At 44.2% G+C, this 27,832-nt stretch overlaps 2 protein-coding genes across 5 annotated transcripts in view; both read left to right on the forward strand.

The window, feature by feature from the left end:
- LOC120957390 (insulin-like growth factor-binding protein complex acid labile subunit) overlaps positions 1-14,533 on the forward strand; it is a 115,444-nt gene extending 100,911 nt beyond the window's left edge. For all 4 annotated transcript variants that reach the window (XM_040379586.2, XM_040379584.2, XM_049610125.1 and 1 more), the window contains one exon: positions 12,625-14,533. In XM_040379586.2, the coding sequence (XP_040235520.2) occupies positions 12,829-14,526 (1,698 nt within the window). In that variant the 5' untranslated portion in view covers positions 12,625-12,828 and the 3' untranslated portion in view covers positions 14,527-14,533. The remainder of the gene's footprint in view (positions 1-12,624) is intronic.
- LOC120957391 (lateral signaling target protein 2 homolog) lies at positions 14,527-22,521 on the forward strand (the record flags this gene model as incomplete). The annotated part of the gene is made up of 1 exon (XM_040379587.2): positions 14,527-22,521. A coding segment is annotated over one exon (963 nt), but the record flags the coding sequence as incomplete, so codon positions are not given.
- Between the last annotated feature and the right edge of the window lie 5,311 nt (positions 22,522-27,832).

A 27,832-nucleotide genomic window follows, 5' to 3' on the forward strand; every position in this document is an offset into this window, starting at 1 on the left:
GTGGAGCATGTCTTTACGATCCATACTTTCTTGCGGGGCCTCCGGGCGTGCGTACGAGACGAGGGGTTTTTGCAGAATTTATACGCAACATTGTTGCAATAAAAAGAGAGTGGGAAAGCGATAACATGGAATGTACAAGTTTCGGGACATGCCGTATGCCATGTGTCAATGATTTGCCGCACTTTCAATACACTGACAACACCTCATTGTGCATAGCGCGAACGCGACGAAATTGGTGAAGAGTGCCTACTTTTATAGACTCCATTTTAGGGCCTCAAATTTCATTCCAACTACCAATTTTAAAGCCTAAAGTGTCTCGCCGTTGACTTCAATTTTCTGGCTAGCAATTTATTCCTCCCAAAAACGGTAGTCATTTTACGTCCTGACGGTACTTTTGGAGATGGATTTGCGACTCCTCCTCTCTTCGTTCGCCTCAATAAATCATCGCGAAAACGTCAATTTTACTTACCATTACCCGTAGCCTGATGCCCCCAAATGCCGGATGCTGCCGGCAAGTGTCTTTCGAATGTTCATTTCCTTTCTCGCGGCCTTTAAGAAAGAGATTGAAGTCTCTCCTCTCCTTGCTGCGGGCGACTCCTTAAAATCCATCACCATAGCTTGCCGAAGGGGGTGAAGAATCCCGCTGGGCAAGAAGCTGGGACAATCAATCGGCAAAAACCACCGGCACCGAAGACACGGCGCGTTCCTTTGCCTCGTGGGGCGGAAATTACTCTCATCAATAATAAAAAAGCCGAAGGAAAAACGGGGACGAGCGGAATATAAAAATCCGCATCCGCGTCTAGCGCGAAAAAAGGCGCTGCGTCTATTGCATTCCGAGTATTCGGGGTGTCTAGTGTCTAGTGTCCCTTGTGCACGGCCGGCACAGCAACATTAACATTTCCACCTTGCCGCCCATTTTCGTGGTTGAATAAATCATACCGCTTCAGTTGGCGCGTTTCCGGCTTGCGACAAAGCAATGGAGGGGGGAGAACGGCCAAAAATTGTGTCCGCGGCGAATCTTCATCCAGAATAACATTCCTGCTGGTCGGGCCCTGTAGTGGCAGCTTTTGCAGTTCTCGGTCGCATCAGTAAACAGCTTCGCTACCGTTCATTTATTATGTAAAAAACATTCGGACTAAAAGCAAAGGGAAACGGGCGCGTCCGACCAGTCCGGTGTGTACGCCCTTCCCGGCCCGGGCGGGACAAAGTTCTGATGGGATTTTGGGGAAAAGGGCGGTTTCTCTTTTTTTTTTGTCTTATGCTTCTCTAAAGGTTTGTTCGATCTTTCTACCAACCTAGGCTTTATACACACTTCTTTAATCACTACCGCTGATGGGGTTTATACTTTCTTCCTTTTGGAGGTAGAACATTCCACTCCTCATCCAGGATAAAAGCAATCGTTGACGTCGGTTGGAGGAAATCGATAAAAATTATAATATTTCATTAGATCACCATTTCGCTGGCGTGCCCGTTGAAGAATGTTTCTCGAGCACTGAAGGAAGTGGTAGGCGGTTTTCCGGCTCTGGCAAGATTGTGATGAGCTTTTTGTTTGCGCTAGACTGCTTTTTCGTCGCTCTAGTGGCCCTTTGGGGGCGAGTTTTTATCTGCGAGATGAGCAGTGAATGAATAATCAATTGAACTGCGAATTGAGACGAATGAGTGTTTTAAGAATTTAAGCACAAAAAAGGCATTCTGTTGAGTTGAAAATGCTTCAATGTTTTGTATAATATCTGTTGCGAATTTAAATGTGTTTTCGATGAGTTTATTGTGTAGTTTGGCTGTTAAAATGTTTCAAAAAATCAAAATAAGAATCATTTTTCATTTGATAAATTTTTGTGTCTTCAAACCATTTGACAGTTAACGTTCACTATTGAAGGTATTTCTCAAAGTATATGATAAAATAGTCTGCTATCAACTGTAAACAATTAATTCAATGTTGATTCCTACCAATTTATTTGGAGTGATTCTTGAAATTGAATAAATTGCAATATAAAATGTCAATAATATCGTTCCAATTTGCTTGTGCTCAGCTGTTCCTTATTTTAATTTCAAATTAAGTCCTCCCAGACACTTAATATGTTATCCACCACTGTCTCTATATGTTTTAAGACAAGAGCAACACATCAACTCCTGGAGCTGGTTTTCCGATTTGTGTTTGTCCGCCAATATATCGAAACAACTCACCATGCCGATCGTCGTTCGAAGAACGCTTGCAGCAGAACCCTTTCACCCCGACACTACTAGCAAACTACTGCACTGCTCTGTGGTCTCTGCCGCTGGTCCGAAAAAGGCTCTTCACCAAACCTTAACGTTGTTAGCAAAAGGCAAAACAATTTGATTCCTAATTGAATTTTCGCATAACAAGATTTCAATTCCAGCCAGCCCCACAAGAGAGTGAGAGAGTACTGCTAGTGCTAGTGCATCAGCGTCTCTACGACAAGTACTAGCACTACTACTACTACTACTACTACTACAGCACACTACTCACTATTAACCTATGACAGCAAACACTCATCGAGCGTTGAGTGCGAGGTGCATTGCCATCCTGCTGGCACTTTGGCACTCTTTATGCGGGGTTCACTAACTTTCGTGACCATGTGTGTGTGTGTGTGTGTGTGTGTGTGTGTGTGTGCAAGTGTGTTTGTTTGGGAGAGCATTTGCGACAGTGCTTAACACATCTTGCACGGGGCGGCGCCAAGGAGCAGAGCAGCACCATCAAGAGTCCTGGTCGATGGAATAATTCAATTATTCGTCTACACCGAACCACTGGGAAAAACCCATTAGCATCTTTATTTCCAGCATCCAGCGTCTCCTGCAGTATGTGTGTACAAACACATCACTTCTTGTTCGTGCATTCTTGGGCACCCGTTGATGCACCTCTTAATGTCTTACGATGCTGCAGGAGACACAAACGATGTGTACGTTTCAAACAAACGAGTATAGCATAATGGTAGCAACACTCACATACCTGTTTTATAGCTTGTGTAGCTTAGTAAAGGGAGTGGATAAATCTTCCAGCTAAGATCTGGGTTGTGTAACGGAATCTCCATGAACGTTGGAGTATGCAAGCAGAAAAGATCCAATATTTGATGAGTCTTTTGGGAACATCAAACTCCAAACATTTTTTGTTTTGTTGTTCCTCTAACTGCAAGTGAAGCATTTGTTTGAAGTACCAGTACCCTTATATATTGCAAAAGTTTTGAGTAAATAAATAAAGCGTAAATATGTTACTCCAACAGGCTCTATCGGTCTCAAAAATGTTCCTGCTAATGTGGTTGGACCACTCTCACCAAGAACACATTGGTGAGCTTCAAAACCATCCAATTAAGGAGCCTTTGAGCTATAAAAACCGACTCTGGCTTCTGCAAACGTTTAACAGCCTATAAGTTACCACAAATCATGCGGTGGATGTCACAAGCTAACTGCTGCTTCCAAGCCGTAGGAAGAAGTACCGATGCCCAAGTGCGCTGATGTCAATTCGCCTGCAGCCGAAAGAAACGGACTGTGGTGGCATACACACACACAGAGAGACTGTGTGCTGGAAAGCTCAAGAAAAGAGAAGTGTCTTGAACGACACTCAAGGGGGTTTGCTCTACTTGTGTGTCTGTGTGTGTCTGTGCTGCCGAGGGAAGATTTAATCGAGCTCCCGTTTTGCACACATGCGGGCAGCCTCAATGTGTGCGGTGTTCGCCTTAGTACTGCTCGTGTACTACATTTTTCGATCATCTTGAGCAACGATGGTACTGGACCTGCAGCAGCACATGCTCACCGTATGTGTGTATGTGTGGGGTTCCTTTGGAGTCATCACTCCCCTGCGCACACAGGCAAAGAAAGCGAAGTGTCTCGTGTCCGATCCTTCAAGCGCTGGGAGGACAATGTTGAAGAAAAAGTTGTTGTAAAAAAAAAAACGACCACAATTGCTTGCACCAACCAGCTGTGCGTCCTCAACGTCCCCTACCGACTGTTTGGAAAACCGGCAGCAGCAGCTGGTACCCGCGTGCCCTACTACCGAAACGACGTGCCTCTTACGCCGGCCGAGTGAGCATTGTTGATTATGCAATCGAAGAGCGTCTTGTCGTCCTGTCGTCCTCGGTGCGAGTGAGCGCCGATACCGTGTCAAGTGTCGGCCAGAGAGTAGTGTACCCAAGCAGGGTGGGCCGTTGTAAGTGGAAAAGCTTTTCGTTACCACCGGCGATGGAAAGGGCAAGACTGCAATGAGTGCCGTGAAGTGGGGTTTGCCGCTTTTGACACTTGATTGTTTATGTCGTTGAGGACAAGTGTTTATTGATTTTAAATTATCGTTCGAAAGCACAATGCAATCAATTGGTGTGTTGCTGCCTTTGTTGTCGCCATTATACCTGCAAGCAATAAAAAAGCTTTCTCCAGTATGTGGAGAGAGGTTTTTGTCATGAAAAAGAGAGAAAACGTTGGAGTGGAAGGATTATTGTTTTCTTCGATCTTGTTTTTTTTCTTTTTTTATTTGCTAAATTCAATTACATCGGCATTAAAACCCTTCGCTCTATTGTCGATCTGATCTGATAACCAACGACGGCCTGAAAGCTTTCAAAAGGGGATGGCTTTTTTTGTTGCTGCCACTCTATGCTCTATGCCTTCGGTACGGCTTCGCTTATCTTTTGGCTTCAGCAAATCCTGAATGATGTATGCCGCTTATCGCTCTTAGACAGGGGGTTTAAGGCCGGGGTTTATTTCGATAGCTGATGATTGATGCAAATGGACCCTTCTGGGGCGAGCGGGTACACCGCTCGCCGAGCTTTGCAGTGTGTCCAACCGTTCGATATCATCGCTGCGTGTGGAGCAAGCTTTGCTGTCGTTGTAAGACAAATGTACAGCTGGACAGCAGCGGGGGGAGAAAGAACTGCACACCCACAAACAGCACTCTAGAAACAGCTGCTTTACGTCCGCTTTGTGAAGGATTTTTTGTTTGATTTATGAAGCGAATTAAAGGAGGAGGAAACCCCCATCCGGAAAAGGTCCTTTGGCTATGATTTTATTGTTGCTGTAGCCTTTCCTTCATAATGTTGCTACAATGTACTTGCTCCGCCTCAGCTCAGCCCCTTGGGGCAGTATGAGTTATGATCGAGGCAAGTGAAATGGGTCCCGGCATTTCGGGTGGAGATGGATGGTCTCCGTCGATGGATGGACATTTTCTTGTAGGCACGGACACGGTCAGTTGCGTGGTTGTTTCGATATCGAAAACAGACAAAACTCGTTTTTCAGGTGGTGGATAGAGCATTGATTGAGCATTGAAAAGTGCTTCAAATGTGTTGAGAATTAATGTTACGAATAAACAAAAAATATGCGGAAATTTCTACAAAGCACCATGCGTCTCCATTTGCCCTTTTTTGTTGCAGTTTGAGGGAAAATACAAAAAATATTTATTTTGTATCTTTTTTTTTAATAATTGCATTAAAAATTACTCATTTTAATCGTTATTTTATTTGTCTTAATATTTATTCAATAAATAACTCAGTATTTGATACCTCTTACAGATATCATGTTATTTTAATTTGTTCTTTTTTCAGTCTCTAAAACGCAATTGATGAAAAGTGTTCTTGAGATAGTTTAGAAGTTTCAAAAATCAAAGTATTATTGTCGAATGATAGAAAACATAATTATGTTTCATTATTTAAATAAAATTATAATTAAAATATTATAAAACGATACACACATTGTTGAATGTTTTAAATTGTTGAATAAGATGTTGAATGTTCCTTGCACCTTATAACTTATAATCTCTTCACCTTATAACATTTAGTTTATTTAATGAATAAAACAGCTGCTAGCAAGTATCTAGTATGAATTCCTACAGTTTATTATGCACTCAACTGTTATAAATATGTCATAGTGAAAATGAATTTAAAATATTATCAAATCGTACGGATATCTTGGAAATTGGAAATATTCGCAAAAGGAAATCTGTCTCACAATTAAACTAAAATATTGCTCTACGCTGCATCCTAGCATATTTCACTACATCTCGTCAGAATATTTAAAAATAAATAGAAACAATAAATAGACCACTATTTCTCAGTCTTAAAAGTCTCAAAAAGCCTGTTTTACCTCATTCGTTTTTAAAATTATAACTGTAGTGCTGCAAATTACATTTCGACATCAGATTCACTTTTTACTGTAAATCACTTTCTCACGCAACGAAACCATTTGCTGCACGGAACAATAATTGCACGCGAGCCATTTTGCACATCCTTTAAAGCTGCAGTCCACCATTCGCCTTTACATCTATTCACCTTTCATCGTGCTGTCCATCATACTGCTGCTGCCGTTTTCAAGTGACGGGGGCAGAAACACAAAAGAAGTAAACACAAGCAACAAAAACCCAAACAAACAAATGCAAACAACAGTCTTTGACTTCTTTCCTTTCCTTTCCTTTTTTTGTTCGCGCGAAATCCCCACGAGATGAGCTTGTTATGTATGCCCTTCCGTCCCCAGCCGGGCTGGCGCGGGCTGTCGGACGTCCGGTACGGAAACATGACAGGAAGCGGAAACAACAATACAGCAAACCCCATCATACGTCGGTATGCTGCCGGTTTTAGTTTCGTTCGTCATTTTTCGCCCTTCAGGGGGGTTTTGGGCTGCTGCTGCTGCTGCTGCTTTCAACTGCCATTTTTATAATTTTCTTCGCCATTTTTTGTTTCGCTGCTTCCCACTCGCTTTTGTTATAAACAAACCGTCACTCATATCGTCCGCACAGTGTGCACAGGCACATAGTCACACACACACCAGCTTGTTGCGAGATGTTCTCTTGCAGCTCTTCCAAGCAGCAAGCCGATGTGATGGCTTTGCCGATGTTAAACACATTACTCCTGCCTGTCCTTCTCGAAAAAAAAACAAAAAAAAACAAAAAAACAAAAAGGTTCTGCGAAAACTGGGCAGCCAGCGTGTCTCTCGGCAACGACCGGCTTATCGTTCGGAGGGAGGGGGAAAGGCGCACGAAGGAGGAAAACAAATTGGCTTGCACTCTCCGTTTCTGTTTGTGCCGGCTTGTGTGATCCCTTTCCCACAGCTTGTTGCTTGTGGTTATGTGTTTGTGTGGGTGTGTGCCAGGGCCTCAAGTCTCTTGGCCATCCAACGGGGCAATGGAGAAATGAAAAATTTACTCATATTACCCTTTTTCCACATTTCTGCCATGCCTTTGCGCTGCACTGTTGCGCTATTGCACGGTCTACGTTCTAGAGCTGTGCCGGCAGGGCCTAGGCCGCAGACTTCATGGACAATGGAGGGAAGGAGGAAGAATGGAATAGAAAATTTATGTATTTAGGTCTTCTTGCTTTCCTACCCCCAGGCCCTCGAGCGTGGCTGCCAGTGGGAAGTCAACGAACGAAATAAACAAGAAAGGATCAGGACAAAACAAAAGCACCAGCACAAGACATCCATCCGGACAGCAGAAGTAGCAAGCGGAAGAAACAAAACAAGTTGTTTCGCAAAAATTGAACTCACCCACCCTTACCCAACGGTTTTGCGATGGTGGAAGAAGTCATTGCCAGCGCTCAAAGTTGTGCCTTCGTTTGAACACGGGACCGGCGAGCTGGCAGTGTGCTTTAGGAAGCAAATAAACTGAACTATGACGGTCCTTTTTTGTCTACAAACAAGAGAAACCTTCCTGCTCTTTAAAGCGGCAGGACACGTCGGAGTTCGAAGAAGTACAGCTCAGCAGCAGCTTAGGTACCGAATATTTTCATAACTGCTGCTGCTAGAGGTTCCGCTACTACTACTACTATTCCTGCAATCCGAGTTCGATCGCGCAGAAGTTGACGAGATTTTGCAGGACCCCAAGCAGCGTTGCCGAACATGGGCAGATAATTGAGTTATCATCCGGGCTGGGGTTATGTCGGCGATAAATGTCGCATTATGATGGGGCGGTGGGGGGGACTTCTTGGACGCCTTCTGTTTGAAGCTTGTTTTTGCTACACTGCTGCTGCTGCTGTTTCAATTTTGTTTTATGAGTTTCCCGCTCGCTGTGCCTGGACGGACACAGGAAATGATGCAATATTTATTCGCACCGTGTTCGCAAGCAGAACGGGAGTTTGCTAGAATTTTCCAAAACTACGAAAACTAAAACCAAAAAAAAAAACCTCCAACGGGTAACGATTGAACCGATGATACTTTGGCAATTTTATTTCGTCGGGGCTTCCGGTTTCTCTGTTCTAAATTTGGCACTCATTTTTTTTTTGTAGCACGAGACAGGCCTTTTGGCCTGTCTATTTTTATTATTTATGAACCATTATTAGCACCGTGTCCCTCCTGCTGCTTGCGGTGATCGCTGCAAGGTGGACTTGAAAGAGCGGGACCAATAACGAAAATAACACAAAAATCGGTCGCTTCGGAGAACAACAGCAAAAAATAATGGCTCAAATCAATGATCTGCTCATGAAAGCTTAATGGAAAACCATTTATTGTTTCTCCTGTCCTCCTTGTCCTTTTTGTCCAAAAAAAAAGGACCCTTTCTACTCTCCAGGGCATAGAACGGTAGATGCTGCTGCTGCTGCTGCCTAACATTGCAAACGGGACGTTTTCATCCCGCTCCTGGCACACAAAATCGAATCGAAACCGGGCTACAAAATGGACGGTAATAAATTTGACCGAAGGTCCTGGTTTTGTTGGTCCTGCCTTGCCAGACGATGGCAGGAGCGGCAAAACCCCCGGCAGGATCTTCCCTTGCGCTTTCGACTCCAACCATGGCGAACAGGTTCAAAACAATTGACCTGTAATTACCTCAATAAAGCGGAGCGAAACTGCGAGCTGCGGGCAGTGAACCGAGATCCTTCCGCCGGATATCCAATGGGCCAATGGAGGAATGGTAAACATATCCCACACACTCGCACACATATGTACATACCCATCCAGATTGAGATACTAATTCAATTGGAGTGAATTATTCAATCTTGAGCCAAACGGAGAGCTCGCTGGCGCCTGTTTCGATGACTGCTCAATAATTAAATGGTTCGTGCAGAGTCCCGGCTCAACGGTGTGCCGTGTGGATAAGAAGGATGTCGATGAAATTCTGGCAAAGGGTTCCGGGCTGGAAAGGGAACGAGAAGGAGCGATGGGAGAAGCAAGACACAGCGCCTTTGCGCCATATACAGGATAGGATTTTGCTCCGACCGGATGTTGCGACGGATTCCCCTTTTTCCACGCGTGCGACAACCCCCTTTGCTCTTAGAGCACTTTGACAAGGGGTGTGCGGATGGGGGCGAGAAAGATCTAGATCGAATGTAGCGTAAATGCAAAACTGCTCCACACCCGCCGGCGCTTTGGAATGCTGTAAATGAATAAATTATTTAATTGGAAGGAAGTTATCCCATTACAAAGGCCATACTCCCATGCCCAACCGTTTTGCCAACTGATGATGCCACTCTCGGGTTTCCCGCCTTTCCCCCCGTAGAGCAAGACCGAGAGAGAGAGGGACAGGATACCGCACACTTTAACTCAAACATGCTGTATCCATATGCCGACCCGGTCGCTAGCCCGGTTACATCGGAAGTCTCTGGCAGTGGAAATGCCAGCAAACCAATCGGGCGGGAACCATCCTGCCTTGTTCGCACTATGGCTTGCCAGTGCGTTAGATCGTTGATGAATTCGGATCTAATTGTTATGCCAACAGATCGTTGCAGCTTGGTTTGGCTTTACTCCACATTCACACACACTGGTAAGATTGTGGTTTTGTAATTGCTTGTCATTTTGCTAACTTCCGCTTCTCCCGACTTACTCTTCCGTCTCCTTCAAAAAGGGCTACCACCGTTCAATTATAGATGCTTTTGCCATATCGATATTGAATTAGCTTTAATGAATAGTGATATTTTGCAGACGATTTCTCGACTGCAGTTTAATTCATTTCTAGCCCGTTTGTGTGGTTTACCGTCGTTCCGCAAAGTGTAGCTTAGCAGTGGCGTGTTGTGTGAATATTAGCAGTACTACCAGCAGTGCCTGCTGGAGTTGTGCAGTAATAGAATTACTGTCTGTCATGGTTGAATTATGGTGTAAAGGGAGATCGAGATTGGATGAGGATTTACTGTTCGTGCGGATTATTTACCTTGCAATGTTAAATTTAATTATGATGTTTAATCTACATGAATCAACGTCAATAAACGCTCCATTGGACGGATGCCGGCGCGTCTGCAGAGTTGGACGAAGTTCGATCCCCAACTGGTCGTTTCCTGCGTAGCTGAAACTGGATTGAGGGGTTTCGTAGTACAATTAAGTGCAGTGTAAACCTATCAAATAACTCTGGCAATTATAAAACATTCAATTTTTGGGACATCGTTAGATATTCTAAAAACAAATGACAAAGTAATAGATTACTTTTAGAGTCTCTAGGGGCTTACAGGAATTTCAGGACATTTGGGAAAACGTTTCATCAAAATCATCTAGATTTTCGTTGCGTTATTTTAGCAGAGATATGATGAATCGTTCAATGTTTAAAGCATTGAACGGAGTTACTTCAATGGTGCCAAAATGCATTGCAACTCTTGACATAAAACACACAAATAGCTTCAAGGATGTTGAATAAAAAAGAGCACATTAAGATGCACGTTTTGTAATTTGGTTGTTAGCAGAATAATAAATTACAGTCATTGCCGCCAAATTTTGACTCTGAGACATCAAATTTTGAAGGTGTGAATGAAATTTTGCAAAATCAATTTAACCTCTAAGGCATCAATGTTCGAAAGTGTGCACCATTTTTTTTTTATTCTCACGCACCTGCTTTTGTCTGTAAGTCAACCATTTTTTACTAAAAAAAAGGATTGATCTACAAGGTATATGACCTGATTTTTAATAGCTGCAAGTAGACATTACTAAAACAATACAAAAACTGTGTAATATAAGGTTTTTTGTGAAAAAAAACTGAAGAAATTCAAGAAAATTGTTAGGACATTGCCAACATCCAAAAATATGGCAACTTTTTTCATTCCAATAAATTTTCAAAAATTGGCATACAAACGGTTCTATGTTAGATTCTATCAATTAAATTATGAACTGCTTAACTTAAATTCAATAATTTTGGAAAACACTGTTTCAGACATTATGGTAAATTTTGTATTTCAAGCGTTAGACTTACAATCAAAACTTGATGCCTTAGAGACAAAAACAGATGAGATGGAGCCAACATTTAGTGTACGACTCTACCTCCTAAGACATATGGCTTTTGATACCGTCCAAACTATCAGAGGTTGTGTTCTCATCAACACAATAGCGAACTAGTACCCGGAAAGCTGAACTTCAGTAACGAACCATCAGTAGACCTCGAGAACTGATATAAGAAGAAGACTGTGCCTCCTACAGACAATGTCATCATTACTTTAAGAGGCGAAAGAACTCCGCAGGAGCCAAAGCCTCTCTAAACCATACTAACAACAACAACATGTCATCATTACTGCAACTGCTGTGCCATGGACTAAGTCTGAAATTAACTAATGTCCATGATCTTAATGTTTTAAACACATAGAGAAATAGTTTTAAAAAACGTGTCCGCTTCTACCTTCTCCGATATTTGAGAAAACCACTAAAATTCAACAAATAACTCAATAATTTGTCAATTTTCTGATTATCCATTATGTCCCCTTGACGACAATAAGTTCTTGAAGTTTTGTAATTATTTGTAGTTATCAGAGGCAACTGTAGGGAAATCATCAAGTATCTGTTTTAAGATACCTAAAGATATAGTTCGGGATATTGTAATGAGGAGTTTGTACAAAGTTTGTCACATTGCATCTGACTTGTCACTAGCCATCCAATACTCTTACCATGATGTTCGAAAGGGCGGTTGGTAGATCAGAAAACAGTAAAGTAAACCATTTTGAATGCAATGATTCAAATCCTTTTTACAGCTCTTGTCATCAAATGTCCCGCTTCCTTTAACAGAATTACAGCTCACTTTCCAGAAGTAGCTTTAACTTCGGAACACTAGCTCTTAGGATGCAATGCCCTGCTTCCTTCTTCCTACCACACAGTAACTAGCTATATAATCCCCGCCCCCCGGAGTGCGTTCCCCTAAATGCTCACGAAGGTCCAGACCCTCCAGAGTTAACTGTTTGCGTGCCGTGTGCACCTTGTGTATTATTAATTTAACCGCATTACGGCCGGATTAGTACCGGGTATTAGTGCTGCGGGCAACAGCATTTTGCTCCCCCCCTGTGAGAGTGTACGTTTTCTCGGGTCCAGTATCATCGTCATCAAAACCGTCTCCAACGCCGTGGCGAGACGGTGCTGTTCGAGGTACGTTGCGTTATCGAATTTTATTCCCAACCCCCGTCGGTAAGAAACGTTCCTGATTCCGAAGGGAAAAAGTAAACAGCCTTTGGCCGCTTCGGGGAGCGAGTCCCGGCTTGGGGAAAGATTGTTTGTTTCCCACCCACCCCTTTCAGCTCTCTATCGGTTTGTCGGTTTCTTTTGCCTGCTCAGGTGAGACTGTGCACAATTTACCGGAAGCGATAACTCACACACATACACTGGTGCGCCAAGCAGTCACACTAATTCCTGTAATCCAATAAATAGCTTATGGCACCTCTGCAACGTCCGTAATCGAGTTGTTGTCTACTTTTCCTAACAGTTTCGTTTTTTTTTTTTGCTCTTTCTTGCTTACTCCAGACTATGACGATTCGAGCGGTCCCGTAGAGCCGGAAACTACCCTGTCGCGCTCGCCCCAACCTCTGAACAGCACAGAAGAAGGAAGCGCTGTGTTCCCAGCCGTGTTCGGAAGTCCCTTTTCCGGGGAGCGCTCAAGCAATCAATCCTGCCGCCGCCGACGACGACTCGATATTTCCCAAACGACAAACCCAATCAACACACACGATGACGACGCACACGGGCAGTAAAACATCGCGCGGCCACCGTTGCCCGCGGGGCATGATGCTGAGCCTGCTGGTCGCCGTCACGGTCGGCATGGTGATGGCGGCCGCGGTCGTCGTCTCGCCCGTCGAGGCGGCCGGGCTGGCCAACTGTCCGCTCGGCTGCCAGTGCGACGACGATACGCTCGTGGTGACGTGCGGCGAGGGGCAGCTCGACGTGCTGCCGATCGTGCTGAACCCCTCCCTGCAGCGGCTCGTCATCAAGAACAACAAGATCAAAACGATCGACTCCTCCATGCAGTTCTACGCCGAGCTAACGTTTCTCGACCTTAGCTACAACCATCTGTTTAACATGCCGCCGCGCACCTTCGCCTACCAGCGCAAGCTGACCGAGCTGCACCTGAACCACAACAAGGTGGGCTCGATCACGAACAAAACGTTCGTGGGGCTGGTCGCGCTGACCGTGCTGAACCTGCGCGGCAACTTCCTGGACGAGCTGCCCGAGGGCGTGTTTGCGGGCGTGCCGAAGCTCGAGGAGCTAAACCTGGGCCAGAATCGCATCGCCAAGATCGACCCGAAAGCGTTCGCCGGGCTGACCGGGCTGCGCGTGCTCTACCTGGACGACAACACGATCAGTGCGGTACCGTCGCCGGCGCTGCAACCGCTCCGAGCGCTGGGCGAGCTGTACATCGGGCTCAACTCGTTCGCTGCCATCCCGAAGGAAGCGTTCGCCATGCTGACCGGGCTGGCCAAGCTCGATCTGGAGGGTGCCGCGCTGCTGAACGTGTCGCGCGACAGCTTCCGCGGGCTGGAGCGGCTCCGCACGCTCGACCTGTCGGACAATCGGCTCGCCCGCATCCCGACGGCCGAGCTGGCGGTGCTAGAGCGGCTCGAGGAGCTGTCACTCGGGCAGAACGATTTCGAATCGATACCACCGAACGCGTTCGCGGGGCTTAACAATCTGCGCGTGCTGGACATATCCGGTTCGCTCAAGCTGACGCGCATCGAGAGCGGTGCGTTTGCGCACAACACCAACCTGGAGGAGATTGTGATCGCCTCGAACAAGATGCTGACCGAGGTGCAGGACGGTGCGCTGAGCGGGCTGCCCCATCTGCGGCGCGTCGTGCTGAAGGACAACGCCCTGACGACGCTCACCGACGGGATGCTCTCGTGGAACGATCTGGTGGAGCTGGATCTGTCCGAGAACTTGATCCTGTGCGACTGCCAGATACTGTGGCTGCGCAATCTGCTTGTGAGTCGTAGCAATGGAACGGTCGGAGCGGCGGTGCAACAGATTCCGGTCGTTTGTGCCTCGCCGGACCGGCTACGCGGCCAGGTGCTGCAGAGCCTGTCACCCGAGCTGCTCGGCTGCACGCATCCCGACCGGCAGCAGCAGGCCATCATCTGCGTGGTGCTGGTGAGTGCCGCCGCCGTGCTGACGACGCTCGCCCTCGTCATCTACAAGTGTCGCCGGCGCATCCAGGAAGCGGTCAAGGGTAGCTGGGGCTCGAACGGAATAGGGCGCAAGGAGCGCGAGTATCAGAAAACGTTCTCCGAGGAGGACTACTCCGCGCGCCACCCGCATCCGGGGCCGCCGGGCGGCGGGCTAGCGATCCATCCGACCACGCTCAACAACTACCAGATCAACCACCAGCACCATCACTCGCACGGCATCCGGCACATCCCGGTGACGGAACTATAGCTAGAGGCTCCCCCTCCGCCACCACGGAGGGGAGGTCCGCCCGTGGCCGGTCAAAACGGGGCCCAGCAAACTAGCACCACCGCCACCAGCTTTCTGCAGCTCAGCCAGGACCATCTAGGCCAGCCGGTCCAGCCCGGCATGAAGCTGTTCCCGAACTACACGCCACCGATTCCACCGCACCATCAGCAGCAGCAGCAGCAGCACCATCACCACAGCCTGCACCATCACAACGGTAACGGTGGGCTGGACGAGCCGGCCAACAACCACCACTACCACCAGATCACTTACCAGACGCAAACGCTCGCGCCGTTGCGGCTCAATCAGGAGCACTTTCTGCCGCACGCGACCAAAACCACCAAGACGGCCGGTGGAACGATGCCGGCCGGTGTCAATCAGCCGCGGTCGCACGCCAAGTATCAAACGCACCATCACCATCTGCACCACCATGGTGCTGGGGGGGATGGGGCCACGCTGCATCATCACAGCACCGGCAGCTACTCGCCCGATGGTGGGGCCGGCCCGCTCCATCACCATCATCTGCACCATCACCACCATCCGCATCATCATCCGCATGCGCCCCATCTGCGGGACGATTGCTCCGACCGGGACGATGACGACGATGACACGCTGGACGTGAACGATGGTGTTGGTGTCAGTGGTGGTGTTGGTGGTGAGGAGGAATGCAGTGGGCAGAGCGATGCAACATCACCGCCCGACAGCCCGCTCTCGCCCGTCCCACCCGAGCTGCCCATCCGGAATGGGCTGCTGGCGGCAAACACGCTGAACCACATCAACAACAACAACAACAACGGTCCAATGATGGGCACGGAACGGACCCGGTCACCACCGACGCCACCGGTCACACCGCCACCCTCCTTTACCAACCACACCGGCAGCACACCGGGGCTGGACAGCGGCGGCGGCGGCCGCAAAACGCTGTCCGTCGCACGACACTATCACTAGGTTCTTAAGTAGACAGGACAGCAGCACGCGCTTAGATAGACACTCGCGAAGGGATGGGGCGAACATACAAGGGGCGAATTTCCTACTTAGCGGGTTAGGGTGAGATAGTTTTTGGGGGTAATAATATTGTGATCTTTGCTCGTTGCTTTTGCGTGTGAAAGTAGCAAGAATTAGGTGGATTTTTGGGAGAATTCTTTGTACGTTTTCGTTGCGTACAAAGTGAGCACTGATAGGAAGATGAAATTCTTGGATTCTTGATTTTTGAATTCTTGGAAAATATAATGAGAATTTATTTTCGATGCGCGAAATTGAAGGTATCAGTGGTTGGATATCATTATTGTATCAAATTAACCTCACTTTATAAGCTTTGTTGTCATTTCTCGATAATTTAGCCCAAAAAATCGTGATAAATTTGGAGAGCAATGCTCAAATACAACAAATTTTGAGATTTGAGGTCATGCTAATGAGTTCCAACTGGCTATCGTTTGATGGATAGAATTTCATGTATGGGCCTGTAGTTTTGATGTGATCAGAACACCTCTTCAAACATATTTGTATTAAACTTTGTACTTTCACGCTACTGCTTAAGTCACCACCAAAGTCTTTGGACTGAATGGCTCTATTCCTAGGCTGTACTTTTCGTATTTCTTGGGTGAAGAAACTCGATTGTGGAGGAGTGTGGTACATTTTTTTCTTCTTCTGATTAAAATGGATTCTCCAGAGCTCTTAGAAATGTAATTTCTTTGAACACTTTGTTCCTGAATATCCTGAAGAATTCTCCTGAACAATTTGCCACAATTTCTCAATATTTTGTATTGTTAATTGCAAAAATGTCTACATGCCGTTATTTTTAGAATGTCAGAAATTTGACATCAAAAAGACTTTGTTTATTCTTTTAGTTTTATATTCGAAATCTAATTCCATTCAATTTGAACGGAATTTTAAGAATTGCTTTCATTCCTTCAATATGATGAAAATTATTGAAGTTGCTTCGACATGCCCTTTTGCCTTTTAATTAGCACCACATGTTACTATCCCTTGGAGACATCCGTTATCGCCGTAGCTTCATAATTCCGCGCCTCTAGCGTCTTGTTTGAGCATTGCAAATCCATTTACCTCAAAGCGCCTCAACAAACTGCAACTAGTCTTCACTCCTCTTGACTCCTGCGTTAACGTTTCTTAGGGCTGGGATTGGGACGGGAAATGGCAACAACAAAAAATCGTTGCCCATTTCCTCCTACAAAAGCACCAGTGTATCCTGTTTCCTGTCGCAAATGTATCGACATTTGTCACTGTGTGTGTGTGTGTTTGTGTGTGACCACCTGGATAACGAGTGGTGGTCCCGAGCGTGGTTAGGCACTGTTTTCTCTCGTGAAAATTAGGCTCGGTTGCCCTAGCCACTCTCGCACAAGCAAACCAACCGTGACCCGGTTGAGCAGCGACGGAACACGACAGGAAATGTTGTTTAATTAAATTAATGGCCGGAATAATGTCGGTGACATCCGTGCCGCCATCGCCAAACCGAATCCAATGGAGCCGGCGCGCACATGCCGGAAAGGACTCAACCGTGCACGACGCCGACAGGGGAAGTGTTTATTGATTTAGTTGATGAACAACCCGCACCCGCAGTCCGAGCCTTATCAGCCTTATCCTATCCCCAACCATGCCGGTTTGCCACCGCAGCATTAGAACGGGAGGTTTTTCCTTCCCCCTCTGATAAAGCCTAATTTTGGAACAAAAGAGAGCCTAAAAGAGCGTCTTCTCCCAGCGTCTTCCGCAACCGCAACCACTGCCGAAAAACTATTCCGGGTACATGAAAGACGTCCTTGGATCTTTTCAAACGTGAGCTGCGGAGAAGAAAAAAGGCCCAGCAGTATCTTAAAATAGGCTGCTCCATTTCTGATTGATTGCTGGCGAAGTGATTTGTGGAAAAGATCCCCTGCAGTAGGAGACACAAAAAAGGGCCCCCAACGGTTTGACATTTAGCCGTTCGCCAGTTATTTCCGAACTACCGGCCGAGAACATCATTAACGAGACGATAATTGTAATTAAACAAAACCCCAGTACCAAGATATTCTCCCACTCCTCTTTTTTTGCCGATCTTCCGGGTAAAGTATTTTGGGGCGAATGATGTTATCTTTTCCACGCTCAACTGGTTTACTTCAAAGACACACACACACACACATTACACAAGCCCTAATGAGCATTCGGTACGGTGGGGGGATGGCTATTTACTTTCTTTTGAGGAATTGTAGAATCAATATCATCATGGCAGGGTTTTTTTCTGTACGGCAGCTTCCCTATTTTGCGCAAAGTTTGTCTTTTTGTCTCTGTACCTTCAAAAGAAACGACACATTTGCTAATGTTTTGCGCCCGATTTCCATTACGGGTTTGGATTTTGCATCATGATGCTGCTTCCGCCTGGAATGACTCTGCTCTTCAGCGAACTGAGTGAAAGGAACGGGTCGTCAGACTTTGACCCGTACAGCGGCGGCAGTCATCAATCGTGGCTCGTGGTGCTGCACGTGAAAGTAGGGCTCACGATCTGACCCTGACCGGTAGCTCGGAGGGAAGAGATCGACGTGTCCCCGGCAGGCCCCAGGGGGAACGACACGGCCACGACGCGCTGCTAGCAATTAGCCATCTGCAGCGCCGCCTCCTTCGGTTGGTAGCCGTAGCGAATTGGAGCTCCGGCCAGCCCAGAAAGGGGTTTCCGTTTTTCGCGACTCGTCATCTTGTGCACAGCTCCCTTGAGGGGGTGAGTTTAGTTGAAATAGACACACACACTGCACTAACCGCACTAGCCGCCTCCGGGTGTCGTTTGCGCTTCGCGTATATTATAGGTCATTCGGGGAATCGTTTCGCCACACTCGCCAACGGTGGAGCATTCCGTGCCGGGAGAGAGAGAGAGAGAGAGATTGGTTGCGTTGGTTTCCACTTTTAATAGAACCATCAATCATACTCACTGGTAGCTTAGCAATACCCCTCCCGAAAAGGTTCATGAGGGCGCGATAATGTTGAAGCCACACTGCTAGTGATGGGAACTCGGAATTTGTACTACCCAATTCCGATACTGTGTTCGGAATTAATTTTGGAGCCGATTTTGAGGCTGGAATCGATTCCGATTCCGAATCCGATTCCAAATCCGAAACCGAATCCGGAACCTAATCCGGAGCCGAAACTGGAACCAAATCCAGAGCCAAATCATGATCCGATTCTGGAGCCGAATCCAGTGCCGAATCCGAAACCAGATTCGAATCCGGACCCGAATCCGGACCCAAATCCAGAGCCGATTCCGAATCCGGAAATGGAATTAGGTCCGGAATCGGAATCTTCTTGGGTATCGGGGGCTCCGAAAACGGAATCAGAATTGACTCTCGAATTGGAGTTAGCGATTTTTATGGAGATGCCGATACCGTCTCCGATTTTGAAGCCGATTCTCAGAATTTCTCAAAAATACTCAGAATTTCGGAGCCAATTTCGATTCCGGACCTGATTCCTACCCCGGAACCGATCCTGTTTTCCGAAGTCAGTTCCAGAGCCTCCAGGCTCCGGAGCAAATTACAATTTTCCAGGACGATTCCAATTCCGATTCCGGAACTAATTCCGGAGCCGATTTCGATTCCGGAGCCGATTCCGCTATCAATTATAGAAACTGATTCCGGACCAACTATCCGGTATCGATTCCAGAAAACTTCGGAGCTAGCCGGAATTGATTCCGCCGAAAACTTCATTTTTCCCATCACTACACACTGCTGCTTGGCTCCCCAGCATCCACAAGGGGGTCGTGTTTTTGGCAACTCCCCCCTTTCCTAAGCATGTTTAGCCTAATTGAACGCGAACACTCAACGCGCTGAATGAGTTCACTCGCTGACACACACACACACAAACACCTAATCGCAGCAGCACCAAAGTGTTGAAGCGCCAAAGACCCGAGCGCCGATTGGGTCGGGATTTTAATTTTCCTGAAAGGATAGGCATCATCATAATTACTCGCTCGTTCGCTCGCTTGCTGCCCAGGACAAAAACCAGCGTGTTTTAATCAAACTGCTGCTGCGTGTTAAATCCGGCTTCGATGTGAATTAATTCGCTATTTTTAAAACACTCCAACAAGCCCTGGGATTAGATGGCGAGTGGCGTTAGAGGACACACAGGAGCCCGTCACAATCGGTACAGCAATCAAATTTAGAGCAAAGAGTGTTCAATTAGCAAGCTGTCTAATTAATTCATCTCATGAGGCAGTCGTCGAGTGAGGCCTTTTGCGCCTCACAATCTTAATCCATGCTTTCCTTAGCCTTTGCGATGCGCAGTGTCCTTGGGCGAGTTATTTTTCCTTCAACTGCTGGTGTGTCTGTTGCGGTAAACTTTCTGCGGTTAAACCTCCGGCTGTAATGCAAACTAAAAGAGAAAAGGCGCGCGAACCAGCAGCGAACATCAAAAGCGAAGCGAGGGCAGTTGCTCCGTTGCCCGCCGGGCAGGAAGCAGACACGCCGAAGGAGGAAAATCAAGCGAAAATAATTAAACCATTTAAAGTTTTAAATTGAACCACCCGGCCACGCTGGCCGGCGCTGCTCGGCGCATTTTTATAGCCTTGAGGAATTTTTAAGGAACAAACCGAGGTCCCTCAACTTGTGTGTGTGTGCCGTAAGTGTAACGCGTAATGACACTTAGCACAGTGACGTCCCCTTGTGTCTTTTTTCCCCCTGTTTTAGCCCTGTGCCCTGTGGAGGTGCCCCCGATTGCCCTCTTCCGCAGCAAAAGTGACAGGCACTGTGCGGCCCCACATAGAAGGAGGATGCAGCCCAGAGGGGTTAAATTCCGCCCGGAGCAGGGTATTATAATTATGTCATAAAACTGGCCACAATTGATTGGCCCACGGCAGGTAACGGAGCTCAACAGCGCTAGAGAAAGGGAAAAAAAGGGGAAGTAATAGTTTCTGGGGACTGAAATGCGATCGTAAAAACAGTGTCAGACAGGGCCGGGATGAAGGAAGGTAAAATGAAAGATGTGGGTTTAAAAAATATAAAACCTCGTAAAACAAAACGTCTCCCGTCCGATGAGTAATGGTTGTGTAACGAGAGAGCGGGAGAGAAAGAGAGATGGTGCGTAATTAAATTAAATTATATTTGAAACACCACTCCGCAACCGCACGGGCAGGAAAGGAAAATTGAATTCAAAACAGAACCGAAACAGAACGGACCCCCAAAAACCAGTGCCACCATGCAGCAGTCGTCGTGCTTGATGCTGATGATGAAGGGTACACTGGGAATAATAACAAAATAAAAAAGCTACACGCATTGCAGAGCGCAAAAAGTAGAAGAGAATGGAAATAAATGTCCAAGAAGGCAATAAAATAATGGTTGGTTGGCTGGCCCCGCGCGCCATATTACAATGCAGGGCGGGCCGGAAGGTCGAATGTCTTTGTGGTCTTTGAAGAACGTGGAACCGAGGTGTAACAAAAAGAAGTGGTAATAAAGTGAAAATTGAATGATAATGTACCTCCTACCCACAGGTCCCTTCTTAAAAACTCCCAACGACGACCCCAGTGGTCTAACGCCCCGTTCGCCCCCCTCTTCCCCCCCCCCCCCCCCTCCGTAAGTTTAACACGTAAGCAACGGAAGCATCATCTTCAACTTTAAAAGCAATATTTCTTCTACAGAAAACACACAAACACAACAAGTATATAAGCATATTGAAGCATTGAAGGTAGGGCAGGAGAACAAATAAAGCGTACAATTTCACTTCATACTCTCCTCTAAAAGGTGATAAAAAAAAAACTTGATGTAACAAAAAAAACAGCAACAACAACAGAAGATAAAAATAAAAGAAACGGAAAAGCCGTGTTTAAAGCAACATAAAGAAAAAAGGAAAACTTCGACTGTGAAAAGATTCCAACAGCAAGCACGGCATATTTTAACAATAAAAGAAAACACAACAGAAAAAAAACGCATAAACCCCCGACAGTCATAAACGCTATTGCTGAAACACTGTAACGAAAAAGAAACAGTGTGTGTTTGTAAATAGAAAGAAAAAGAAAAGAAAGAAGGAGTGAAGTAATCATAGAAAAAACGAATGAAAACCTATTAACTAGAAATATACAAAAAAAAAACTAAATCGTTAAAAAGAAAAACAAACACTAGAAATCGAAAACAGAAACTAGAAATTGATGTTGATGAAATGAAAAACGTGTAAATAGCATAACTTAGCATTTAACGTCTCTAAATGTGTTTTCGAAACAAACAAACAAACAAAAAGAAAAGCAACAAACGAATAGGAAGTGAAAAATTCATGCAAATAGGAATTAATTACAAACTTATATCAAGCAGTAAACAAAGGAAGTGGAAAACACTATTCGTGACAAGTATTGCGGGGTTGTTATCAATTTTAAAATAAAAAATAAAACAGAACAAACATATACCATAGCTAGAGAAAAGAAATAAAAACACAAAACTCCAGAAAAAAATATTTGTAAAAATTGATGTTCAAACTAAGAGGTAACAAAAGCCAATCGGAGAGAAGCAGCAGGTATTGTTGTTTTCAAAATAGCTATCAACTGTAGAGCAATGAAAGAGCGAAAAAAAAACAAGAATGAAATAATCAACGTAACTGTGGATAGAAATTATGGAACGATTCGAAACAAAATGGCAAACAAAATCAAATCAAAAACAACGTGCGTGATCGTGGTAGGACGAACAGTTGAACACACTTACCGAACCGAACTCCACCAACTTTGAAACACTTATTTGCGTGTGAATTTTTAGGTCGTAAATGAAAACAAAAAAAAAGAAGAAAACAATTCGAGAAAGCATATTGAATGTTGTACATAAACTATGCAAACACTATATAGCAAAGCACACGCCGGTGTGTTACAGTAGAAGAAGCGGTATTGCTACACAGATGTGCGCATTCGAACAATGTGTGGTGCACACGAAACGAGAACGAAACGGCAGAGCATACCAACTGTGTAAAAATAAAAACAAAGCGAAATAAAAACAAATGGAAAATAAACGAATAATTTTTCATTAAAATTAAGCAATTGTTACTTAATTTTGTCTCTTTTCCTTATAATTTGTGTAACCAATGTGATGACATTATTTTAGGACGTTTTCTTCTCTCGCCTTTTTTCGCTTTCGTCGATCCTCAGGCGCGATTTATCTTTTTTATCCCAGGAACAAGAGGGACAGCGCTTTTTTCCATATTTCACCGGAGACACCAGGATAGCATTCACAGCAAGAGGTGAACTGGCACGGATCATCAAGATCGTTTTCGATTATTTCCGTCGCAGTGTGAGGGCGTTCCCCACAATTAGATTTCTCCTGGTAGCTGAAATTCGGTAACAGGAGAGCATGTTCAAAAGGAGATCCCTTCTAACTAACACTACGATGATCGCGAGTGTTCAGGTGACATGCGGCGTTCGGATGAAGCTCGTGTTTTGGATAAAAGTAACAGGGTAACATCCAACGGTAGAGGATGTCTACCTACCTGTCGGTAGCCGTCCTAGTGCCATCTCTTTCGTATGCATTATCATCTAGCCCGTTCTTACAGGGTTTCCCACGATTTATTGGTTGGTTCCCACGATTTATTGGTGCGTTCCCACGATTTTTTGGTCATTTCCCATAATTTTTTGGTAGCAACCCACGATTTATTGGTCGGTTCCCAAATATTATTGGTCGGTTCCCAAATATTATTGGTCGTTTCCCAAATATTATTGGTCGGTTCCCAAATATAATATAATATAATACCGACCAATAATATTTGGGAAACGACCAATAATATTTGGGAACCGACCAATAATATTTGGGAACCGACCAATAAATCGTGGGTTGCTACCAAAAAATTATGGGAAATGACCAAAAAATCGTGGGAACGCACCAATAAATCGTGGGAACCAACCAATAAATCGTGGGAAACCCTGTATCATCGCTGCTCTAATCGTGTGAGCGAAAGCGATCGACAGCGTGTCCCCTGATTGGTCCAATCATAGTTCGGCATTATTCATGTAAGTGTTAGATCATTTCAGGTAACAGGATGACTTCTTTATACTTACAGGGTTTCCCACGATTTATTGGTTGGTTCCCACGATTTATTGGTGCGTTCCCACGATTTTTTGGTCATTTCCCATAATTTTTTGGTAGCAACCCACGATTTATTGGTCGGTTCCCAAATATTATTGGTCGGTTCCCAAATATTATTGGTCGTTTCCCAAATATTATTGGTCGGTATTATATTATATTATATTTGGGAACCGACCAATAATATTTGGGAAACGACCAATAATATTTGGGAACCGACCAATAATATTTGGGAACCGACCAATAAATCGTGGGTTGCTACCAAAAAATTATGGGAAATGACCAAAAAATCGTGGGAACGCACCAATAAATCGTGGGAACCAACCAATAAATCGTGGGAAACCCTGTAAAGGTACATCTTTTTTATAGAGTTTTTAATGGAGCCATACTGTTGACTCTTTCTCGCCCATATCGATTTTCTAATTGGAATCCGATCGATTGTAGATCAAACTATATTCTCTCCTTTTCTCACTCATTCGCAAGTTATTAGACACCTGGATGCAACAGATGTATGAGTCAAAGGAGAGCCTATTTCTCTTTTTAGCGTGTTTTCATGGTAGCCGGCAAATCAGTAGCTGTGTAATTAAATGATAAAAAATCCTCATTACTTGCTACTATTACTAGAATTAACTGCAGGTGTTTTTATTTTTTCTTTTATTTTTTAAGTTATCTTAATCGTTGTTTTCTTTCGAATTAATTTCAAAAATTCAAAGTTGATTGAATTCATTCATTCTAGCTTTAGTTTTGACTTTTTCGTACGATTTCATGTAACTCTATTCTGATATTTGTAACTATTATTTTTCAAAGTACTCTATTTTATATTCAATTAATTATTACATCAAATTCTTCCCTTTAAAGATTTTAATTAGAAGATGAAACCCTAAGAAAGGGTTTCGTCGGTTCATCCTAACTAGTACAAGGCTTACATTAGACATAAATATTACATTTTCTTACTGATTGATCAATATGATCTTCAATCATGATCATTTGAGGGAAAGATTAAGTTTATTGTATAAATTTGAATGTTCAACATCCTCCTATGAAGCAATTACATTCAATGTATTTAAACTCAAGCACTTTTCGAAGGCAACGGCAGCTTGTCAACAAAAACCCAAAAAGACAAACACCCCCCAATTACCACTCAGCTGCACAAATACGCTTTTCAACAGCCTCGCCAGTGCGTCGGAAGCAAATCAGGTATCGCGGCGGCGTAATAATTGTAACCAAACTTCTCCAGAAAACAGCGATCGGTTAATTAATAAAACAATGGTCACGTTAAGCGTTGTAACTAATAGTGACGCGGGGGATGGTGGGATAAAAACACCACTCACCGCTCACACCAACACACCTCCTCATCATTGCCCGCACAGAAAACAGTAAGACAAGCGCCAGACATCCCAACAATCGCCTGAAGGCATTTGAGCATTTGAGAGTGAACGACAATTTGAGACAGTGCCGGGCAACAAAAACAAGCGTCCCCTTTCTTCCCCGCCAACAAATGCAGACGACCGGCCGGTTGGTGGTTCTGTTTTTCAGCAGCAACAACATCATCAGTCTGGATTGTTATGAAATAAAACAACTGTTAATTAATTTCATTAAAGTTTGTTTTTCCCCATAGTCCCACCTTGGCGGTGTTCCGTTCCGGTGACAGGCCGGCCAAAGAAGCAGACCCACGAAGTATTTGGCTTTCCACCAACACCGTGAACCAGTTTGCGGAGGGGAATTTTTGTGTAATGAAGAACGAATCAACTCATAATTTTTATAAGCATGAGAAATTGAAAAAAAAGACCTACAAACAGACGTTTGTACATTGTGTTTGTTACTTGGCAGACCAGGCAGTAGACGAAACAATCGACCCACTCCGTGTGACTCACCCGCACCCTTGTTGCTCTAGTTTGGCCGTTAACGGGCAATGGTGCTAAAACAAATCGAAACAAAAATAACTAACGCCAAGCAAACGGCACGAGGGAGTGATGACAACGGTAGTTAACATTGAAAAACTCAGGTGCTTTTTGCTTCTCACCCTCCTTGGTACTGGGAACACACAGCTGCTGATGGACCAGCTGAAGTCTTAGGGCAGAGTTTTTGGAATCAATTAATTAAATCTTAAAAGAAAGCTAACTTTTCTTCGTGTGGAACGGAGTTGGGCAACTTATGGCTGCAAGATTGCTGGCACAATATTATACAATATTAACAGAAGGCTTACCGGGTTTTGCAGGACTCTTTTTAACGGAAATTTATTCACTTACCTCGTTAATTACAGGGTTCGTTTTTCTATTTTATTAGCTGTTTATATTAATGATTTTATTGAGTATTTTTTAAGAAAATTAAAAAAAAACATCTAATATTACTTATTTTAAATCTTCACCGAAAGTGGACTTGGTATTTCTGTGGGGCATAAGACAATTCGTTTTAATGAATCGAACATTTACATCAACCTAACAATAAAACTATATACATAGTCTTACATTCATACATCGAAATCGAATCTTTGATCGCTACTTACTTTGCACACAACTAAAGGAGACTCCCGAGATACGACAGTATTTAGGACCAAAAAAAGGTCCCAATGCAAGGGGTTAGTCGAACAAGCTGTCGTATGGCTAATACATTATTAATTAATAATGAGGAAAATAAGGATAATTTATAGATCAATTCTTAAGGCCGGGCTACATTGATCGTACTCCCAAGTGTAATTTCGATTTTCACTAGCGCATCTGGCGGCGACTGGTGGAAGCTTTTTTTGGTCGTCGGTTTTTTTGGTTTTTCCATCGTTTTTTGCCATGAAAATCGATGCAATGCTTATAGGACATGTGCATCTACCTTTTACAAAACTTTTCTTGTCCAAATTAGGTTAAAAACATGGAAAAATTACATATTTTCTAAAACGGCTCCAAATTGTTTGGAAAAATGCTTCGATCAGCCGCCGCTAGGTGCGCTAGTGAAAATTAAAATTACACCAGCGAGTACGATCAATGTAGCCCGTCCTTTATATGCTGAGGAACGATAGGATAATTTGACAATTTTTGCACACTTAAGGGAATAGCCAACGTATTTCATATGTTTGAGATGGATAAAATTACAATATTATGGTTATGAGAGTCTATTATACATTATTATTGTTTAAAAAATGTAATGTATATTTTATTTTAGGGACACAAATGATGAATAATGGCAACAAATACTATTTTTTAAACCTATAAAAAATCCAATTGTTGAACACGTACAAAAACTCTAAATTCCATTATTGCACACTTCATATCCAATTATTACACACTTTCTAATACACTGAAATAAACAAAAATGAGCCTTCAAATGGATGATTGTCTATCGAATAATGTCAAGGACAATGCAATGCACTGTTGCATCATACGTTTGTCCTTTGTTCAAGCCTGAATTCCGCAAAATAATTAGCAAATTTACACCTGCAACTGCACGCCAATTGTTAACAAAACGCTGTCTATATGACGCTCTCTTTATTGCAATTATTCAATAGTGGATTAAAAAAAGTATTTTTTTACAAAAAGGTAAAAAATTTGCCTCCGGATCGTGAGATTTAATCTTATTTGTTTGATTACAATTAGAATATAAAGCGTAAGTTATTTACAGGGTAAAATAAACCTTATTTTGTGAGGCACAATTATTAGCGGTTTCGCTAGAAATCCATTGGGTTTGATCGAAATTAGTCTAAATATTTTCATCTGTGCTTAAAAAATAGAAAAAAATGCTCTTTTAAAATAATGTTATGTTAATAAAGGAAAAATGTTAGCTTTTTTCAAAAGTTTATAAATAATTGGATAAACAACAATTTATACGCAGTGTGCAATACTTGGGTGGTGTGCAACAATTGAAAAATTACCCTAGTTGCAGTTGCCTAGATACAACGGTTGCTTTATTTTAATTCGTGAGTATCCTGCTCAGTTACACGTACAATATGGCAAAATGCTCAAAAAACATCCAAGTAAATCACCATTTTATGTCATTCCCGAATTCGATCGAGTTTGGGAAAGTGACTGTATGTAACACACTTGGTGTTCAATTCAAGACTAAGGTTTGGCTGATGAGCCAGCGATTTTTTCTTCTGATTTTTGGGTCCAAGGTGTATCCTAATATTCCAACTGAGGCCGATTGAAAATTCAACAATTGTGAAGGCAAATGTTTGAGATGCAACACAAGGCATTTAACATAAAACCACAAAACTGTGCTTCTTCTTTTTCTATTTGGCGTAACGTCCTACGCGGACATGCCGTCTAATACAGACGTTCGAGACT

Source organism: Anopheles coluzzii, chromosome 3 (genome assembly GCF_943734685.1).
Source record: "Anopheles coluzzii chromosome 3, AcolN3, whole genome shotgun sequence".
NCBI lineage: Eukaryota > Metazoa > Arthropoda > Insecta > Diptera > Culicidae > Anopheles > Anopheles coluzzii.